At 40.1% G+C, this 7,951-nt stretch overlaps 1 protein-coding gene across 1 annotated transcript in view; it reads left to right on the top strand.

Annotated features, from left to right (window-relative positions):
* Positions 1-5,189: 5,189 nt before the first annotated feature.
* Positions 5,190-7,951, top strand: part of LOC101422083 (vomeronasal type-2 receptor 26-like) — a 28,463-nt gene continuing 25,701 nt past the window's right edge. The window contains exons 1-3 of the mRNA XM_004455287.3: positions 5,190-5,264; positions 6,110-6,270; positions 6,712-7,009. Of these exons, the coding sequence (XP_004455344.3) occupies positions 5,190-5,264; positions 6,110-6,270; positions 6,712-7,009 (534 nt within the window). The remainder of the gene's footprint in view (positions 5,265-6,109; positions 6,271-6,711; positions 7,010-7,951) is intronic.

The raw sequence follows: 7,951 nt of genomic DNA, 5'->3' as shown, positions 1-7,951 counted from the left end.
ACTGCAAATCATCCAACAGCTATTAGTCCCCCAGTATCTTCAAGCCTTAGGTTTAATTGTAGCCGGCATTATCACACTTCTAACAGTCATTGCATCCTCCATTACTTCTGGAGTTGCGCTTTCTCAAAACATTCAAACCGCACATTTTGTTAACTACTTAGCACATAATGCTTCTGTAGGTCTTCAAGATCAAAAACATATTGTTTACAAATTGGAACAAAAAATAAATGTTTTAAAAGAAACTGTCATCTCCTTGGGTAATCAAGCTGATGCTTTACAATATCGAATGCATTTACACTGTCATCCTCAATATGTTTTTGTTTGTGTTGCCCCCATATTATTCAACGATACAAAGTGGAATTGGACTACCATCCATCTCCATTTACAAGGCTTTTGGGATCATGAAAATATTAGTATAGTTTTACAGACCCTGAATGATGAAATTCTAGCCCTTCAATTGGCTCTTCTCCCTACCTTAAATCCTGTAGCTGTTGCTTGCAGTCTATTAAACAGTTTGCATAATTTTGCCACTTGGGACCTCCACACTTGCGACGGTTTGCTCGGTTGGTAGAGGTGGGGTCTGGCTGCAGATGAGGGGTTGGTCCCGCTTGGGACGAGGGGTCGGTCCGGCAGCAGACGAGGGGTCGGTCTCACAGGGGTTGCGCGGTTCGGCTGACGGGGTCGCCCAGCGAAGCCGGCGACGAAGGGGTCACCCGGAGAAGCAGGCGACGAACTAGGGACAAGGGAGGCCAGGCCCTTGTCGGGGGCTCTCAGGACTGGAGGGCGCACGGCAGAAGAACTACCACGGAGACAAGGTAAACACGCAAGTCCAACTTTATTGAGGGAGAGGCAACAGTTTTATAGGGGCTGGGGAAGGCTGATTGGTCAAAGCCACGCCCTGTTCTGATTGGTTGCCGGAGAAAGATCAGTGGGAGGTACTGGACGGGGGAGGGGTGGTGATTAGGGATTGGCTGTTGCTGTTGCTGGGGGAAGTGGCAGGGTTTAGTGGTTGGTGGCTGCTGTTGCTGGGGTAGAGGGCAGACTTGAGTTTCCCGCCTTGTGCCTGGCTGTTGCTGCTGTTGGGGGTGGGGGGAAGGGCAGACTGGAATTTTCCGCCCTGCGCCTGCGCAGGGAGAAAGAAGAAGAAGGGTGTTGCCTCATAAGGCATCGTGTGGCGCTATCCGGGAGGAGGGGCGGCCGCGGAAGCATGGCTGCCAAGAAGGGGAGACCCAAGGGCACTCTGCGCCCATGCCGAGCTCCCTTCAGGGGTGGCGGTGAGACCGACCAGCCACCCTATTATGGGGGCAGCGGCTTGGAATTGGGCCTACCGCGGCCGCTCCCCTGCCAGGCCAGCAAACCACACTTCAGCCCGAAGGGTGACGGCACATACTAACTACTTTTGGTATTTATTAGCCCTGGCCTCTTTTTTCTTACTTCTCTGGTACCTATTGCCTATAATTCATGCACATTTACAATGTCAAATATACTGCATACAAACTGAAAGCACCCAGATACATCTAACTCAGAAGGCCTTGTGACTTAACAAGATGTGAACAGTACTGTGAAAAAGAGCTGCCTGTGGCAAATTTACTCTCCTCACCAGTCAATGACTGGTAAGAGCCTCACAGGAGGCCAACCTAAGACATGCACAGTCATACATGGCTACCTTTTTCTTAATTTTATAACAAAAAAAGGAGTATAAATGAGGAGCCCTGCAAAGCAAGAATCCTGGAGGTCTGCAAAAGCAGGCTACAAGGTTCACAAAAAGTGCATAGATAAACATGAAAGTGCACCTGGAGAGACTGGAGATAAGGAAGGAGGCACCCCTGGGCAAGGTTATGTGTTGATCAAACCTATGTTGATTATGGATAATGAAGTCTAAGAAAACTGTTATCAGAGGACTAAAAAGATCAAAGAATAACTTGTACAGTTGGTCATAATGACCTAGTAACAAGAGAGGTATGCACTGTTTGTGCTACGGGTATAAAATAAACTGCATAATCAAGATGGGCAAGTGTGGTAGCTGTTGTGCTTCTGCAGCTACTCACAGCCCACCTGAACCCCACTTTTCTGTGTCTTTCAGTTCTCTATCTGCTCACCTCCCCATCCTCAGGACTGCACAGACCCTCTTCTATTGCAACTACACTGCACGGGGCTCAAAGTATCAAAGAATTGGTAGGCAGAGATATAGTGTTCCAGAAATCAGTGCTGGGTTGGAATGAGGTTGATTTGAAAAAGTATCACAAAATACTTCAATTTTCTAGTCAAATATAGACTGGACGAAGGAAGACTTCTTTGATTTTTATCAATGAAAAATTTCTCTGTCTAATGAGAGTTCTGATTTCCTTGTGGAGGCAGAGGGAATTAAGAATGGTTCCTAGAGTACAGATTGATCCAGGTTTGAGGAAAATTAAACAATATTCTGATATGGGAAGTGTAAGGAAGAAATGGAGTTGTGAAGAAAGGAATTAAGAGTTCATTTTTGGATTTCATGAGTCCTAAAATGAATAATTTTGAAAATTGAGGATTTTGAAAATTAAATGTTAATTATACAATTAGAAGATGGAAATTGGAGTTGAGAGGAGAATTATTTATTAGAGATATAAATTTGGTAGGTTACACAATTTCAATAGTATTTTAAAACTAGTCCATGGAAGTTGATGAGGAAATCAAGCAGACATATAAAATGAAATATATCAAGTTCCGACGAAAGACAAAGGTTATGTCAGTCTGAAGATGACATTGAAGGAAATGTCACCTTATTCTAATACAGGTCGCCAGTCACAGCACAAGTCACAGCGGTTCTAACTGGAAGACAATTTATTCCCATTTGGAAGAGACAGAGCGAGGGCACCTTCACTAGTGGGCTTCAGTTCCCCATAACAAGCAGTTTCACTATAAAGCCAATGCAGGAGGATGTTCTAAGACCAGCACCCCTCTCAGATTGCTGGGCTCCCTACTTTAAAAGACCATTCAACTTTTTCATCTTGCTTTCCTATTCATTGCTTCTGCTTGCTTCCCTCTATTTTGGGTGGCATGAGTGATATTATTAGAATTTTTTTAAGTGGGTCTGGAGGTGAGTAGCTCTGGAGGGGAGATGTGAAATTGATGATTTTCTTGAACCTACTGTGCCCCTATCTCTGGCTGATGATATATTTCAAAATTATAGGAGTGTTATTTGTTCTTTGTGAAAAGCACTCTTTATTGATGTTGATTACTTTTTTGTAGTTTTTAAAATCATATGTTGTCTTTTGTTTGAAATGACCAAACGTCCCTTCGGGTATTAGTAAGTACAATCAGAGGGTGTTGACAAATCACACAATGCACAAGATAGTCCCCCAAAGTGTCATATCCTGGGGTGAGAAATCATGTATTAATCCATTGATCAGTTATTCAAATTACAAAACAAAAATTATTAAATCAACAAAACTGTACAGTATTTCCAAAGTGCATTGAAAAGTTCAGTTACCTAGAAAAAATTCATTTCCCAAAATCTCTCAATTGTCAAGTTCCCTAAATTGTTAAAAGGACTATTTTCTTTAGACAATGTGGTCAGGCATGTTTGATTACCTAATGTATACTTTGAATTGGGTTTTTGTTTGATTTTGGGAGAGGAGTTGTGAATATGAATAAAATTTGAGTGTAGAGGGCCAGTCCCTACATCCTTTGTGCAGAATGGTAGAATTTGAATCATCATAAAAGTGCAGGTTACAGTTAAAAATGACAACTGATGGAGTGCTGAGTTCCTAGCCAGGGGAGCTCTATCTCATTCCCCAGTGGAACAATAACAATTCTCCCAGTGCAAGGGCAAAGCCCAATAGAGGAGGATGGTCCAGCAATGAGCTCTTGATACTGATGACTATGCTTATGAGCTTGTGTGCCTGAAATATGGACTAGGCCTAAAGACACAGTGTGCTTAAGAGTTACCTCCTGAGAGCCTCAAAGATGCATAAAAGTGGCCACTCTCTAAGCCAAACTCAGAATGGAAATGCATTACATTCCACCCAGCATGGGCATGACTCCCAGGAATGAGTCTCCCTGGAGCTGAGGGATTACTGCCAAGCACCAGCTGATGATGCTATTACATAAAGACCTTGAATCAAAGGGTCAACTCAGACCAGCAGAATATCTCAGCCTGCATGTAATATCAGGTGTGAGAAACTGCTTTTTGACCTTGGATAAAAGGAGGAAATGGAAAGGACAAATGAGTTTATATGGCTATGAGTCTTCAAAAAAGAGTCAGGAGGTCATCATAGAGGTTGCACTTATGCACACCTCAGCAGGGTCCCAGGAATAGGCAAAGTAGATACAAGCCCAGATACTGGTTCTCGTGAGGGCTACAGAGACCCACAGTTTCTATGGTCCTGGAAGATGGCTCTGGAGTTCAGTGCCATGTCAAAGGGCCCTATTTTGGAATTTGTGTTCCTGAGTGTGATGGCATTGGACTCAGATGTTTCCTTTCTACACATGCCTCTTCTGTTACTTTTACCAGACCTGTGGTTGACGCTGGGGTTGGTGTATACTCAGGAGACGTGAATCTATGGACTGTCCATGTGACAGCCAGGCTCTGAGCCTCAGCAGATTTGCAACTCTTACCATCTGGTTTATTAACCTTACCCCGGCCAGCTCACAGGGAGCTGAAGATATTCAACCACCACTCTAGGGAGCCAGGAGCGTCTACAACTGCAAGCAGGAGAATTGCATCCATTTTCCATGTGGACTCTAAGCCCCATCATGATATAGAGGTGGAATGGACATAACCATTGCAGGGTCCACAGGATGGAGGAATAGAGTATGCACTAGAGTGGACTTACTGATATTCAACTATGGAACTATTGTGATTAGTAATGGAAGAAATTGTATCATTGATGGGGAGAAAGTGGCCACTGTAGTGTTGAGGGTAGGGAGAGGGAAGAAAAGATATGATGCAGAGCATTTTCAGGATTGGAAGTTGTCCTGGGTGGTACTGTAGGGACAGATGCTGGACATTGTATGTCCTGCCATGGCCCACAGGGTGGACTTGGGGAGAGTGTAAGATACAATGTAATCTACTATCCTTGTGGTGCTCCAAAATGTATTCGCCAATTGCAAAAAATAAAAATAAATGCTTGTAAGTTTACAAATTATTTTGTTTTGGTTTGCTCTGATCTAGTCTCACGCCAGTCTGAAATGCGAGAGTTTGCGTTAGCATGGAAGCAAAGATCTCCATGAAGAACCCTGTATTCTTGTTTTCAAGAACAGGGTCTGTTAAAATAAGAGTGGGGGTAATATCTCTGTGCTTAATAGCAAATATTTAAGCTTGTTTTTATGCATTACAACTTTAAGCCTTAAAGGAAGTGAAAGTAGCATTACACAAGACAAATACAAATGTTTTTGTGAAATGATCAGATACTGTATTGTCAAGTGAAAATTCTTTGACTTCATATTTTCATTGAACAACCCTGAATAATTCTTTTCTCAGATTATATAAGCCTTTAAATATTGAAAGAAAGGGTATATCTTTACACAATTTTACACTTTGCTACACTTTTCCTAATCACCACCTCATATGATCTACTTCAGTAAATCATATGTAATAATGAAAACCTTGTCCAGATGAGGCTCTGGACACATGGAGGAGCAATTTCAGCACAGGAATCTATAGACTTCAAATAAAAACATCTCTTGAGAATTCATAATAAAATCGCTACAAGTTTTTGTATGAGTCAAACTTTGTTTCAATTAAGTGATTTTCTTATTTGAATCAGGATACCAGGTGCAGAGCAGGAGGTTAGTGACCCCTTGGAGATCCACACTGTTTGTGCAAATGGGCAATGAGTTGAAGGTTGAGCAGGTGCAAAGCAAACACTTGCCCTTAAGGAAAAGAATGTTTACATACCTCTTGCAGCAGGTCTAAGATAATGCTTTATAAACTTGCCCCACATTAAGTAGATAGGAACTTGTTTTGAGTCCAGTCTGAAAGAGTCTCTAAAGATGGCATCATTTATGATAAGAATTCCAAATACAATGTGCTTCTGAGATTTTATTAGTGTTATTAATACCTATCAATGTTAATATGAAATTTTCTTTTGTTTTTCCTCTGCTGTTTGTTCTCTTCTCTGTGTCCCAGGAACACAATCCTATGCAGTCAGTGCATGAAAATGCTTCTCCTGGCTACTATGAAGATGGGGACTTCATTCTTGGTGGGCTCTTTTCTCTAAGAGTGACCGGTTTTGATAGAAGAGTAGGTGACTTTACACTTCTGTTCAGTGAACAGAGATATGTTCATAAGTAAGTGTGACTTCATCTAAGGCATTTCCATGCCAAAGGAAAGGAAATGTGAAGACAGCAATTTTCAAAATGCACAAATGAGGATTAGTTTTCTTTGTAAAATGACTTAGGCCATTGCATTGAGATCTGTTGGAGTGTGTCAAAATATTGTTACTGAATATTTTCATGAATTTCATCTGTTATCTAGGGAAGGAGTACTACATAGTCTGAATTTTAAGGATCCGCTTTCCATTTCCTTGATTCCCAGACCTTGCTTTCTCACTCATATCCATGCTGCACCTTGAAAAGCCTAAACTGGCACGTTATGATATTATAAGTACCAAATTGACCAACATTATTCAACATATGATACTCTTTTATATAATCATGTGCTTTCTTTGCATGACTTTATGTTTTCCAAATATCAAAATCCAAAGCTCTGTCTTTTCTGTTACATTTTAGGGTCCTTACTAAGCACTACCAGCATCTCCTAGCCATGGTTTTCGCTCTTGATGAAATCAACAAGGATCCTCATATCTTACCCAATATGTCTCTGGGTTTCCATCTCTTCAACGTGGACTTTATTGAGATGAAAGCCATAGAGAGTTCTATGTCTTTGCTTTCAGGGGATTTTCCTCCAGTTCCTAATTATAATTGTAGGGCTGAGAAGAGAAACAAGCTGATGGCTGTGATAGGAGGACTTTCACCTGGAATATCAACCCAGAGTTCCAGAATCCTCAGTCTCTACAATGTCCCACAGGTAAATAAAGACTTCTAGCTCTCAGGTTAATTTGCAATATAGCAATAAGCACCAAAATTACTCACTTTAAACTTTTTGATAAAAGTATTTGATTTCTTAAAATGTTGCTTAATTGTTCTTTTTCCTATAAAATGCAAATGATTCTTAATAGAGAATCGTGATTTTTAATACAATTTCTATTTCAAAAATGTTTAGAATGGAGAAAAACAAGCTGGGTAAAGATATTGGCAATGTATGAACTCATCAGCCAAGGAGTATTTCTGTTAAGATTTATTGATGTAAAAATCTGTTCTTTTTTTTCCATGTAAATATAGAGTGTCATAAATATGTTAGTAAATGGTGATTCTGTTGACAATTAATCTTATTCTCTTTTTTAACTGTATGAAAATTTATTAACATGTTCCTCTCTTGATAAATTGTTCTGGTTTAAAATCATATTAAATGGCAATACAATATTACCTCTACAAAAATATTTTACTGATTCCTTATAATTAGATATTTAGGTTGCTTCAATTTTCCCATCACAAAGATTGTTTCTGTTTCTGTTTTTGAGAAAATTATACTTATCCATGTTAATATCCTGTATGCATTTCCCTTGTATTGCCATTTCTGCCTAAATGTTTTCATGTTTCCTAGGCTTACTATAGAATTGTGAAATGCCATTTATTGAATCAATTTATTCTATAAGCAGTGGTTAGTACATGATGTAAGTTTGTTTCCTTCATGCCATCATGGGTGTCAACTATTTTCAAAATATTTGCCAACTAGATTCAGATATTAGCGTTTTTTTCTTCCTCCTTGTTTTGAATTTCCTCATGACGATGAGCCAATTTAGTGTTCTTTTGCATATTTTATTGTTATATTTTGCTTATGTAATAGCAGGTAGTAATTTTATACTTTTCACAAGATTTTTAAAATCATCTTTTTACCCTACTTCCATAA

The sequence above is a fragment of the Dasypus novemcinctus genome, chromosome 20 (genome assembly GCF_030445035.2).
Source record: "Dasypus novemcinctus isolate mDasNov1 chromosome 20, mDasNov1.1.hap2, whole genome shotgun sequence".
NCBI lineage: Eukaryota > Metazoa > Chordata > Mammalia > Cingulata > Dasypodidae > Dasypus > Dasypus novemcinctus.
The sequence above is the reverse complement of the archived record's forward strand: the minus strand, read 5'-3'. Positions and strand labels throughout refer to the sequence as shown.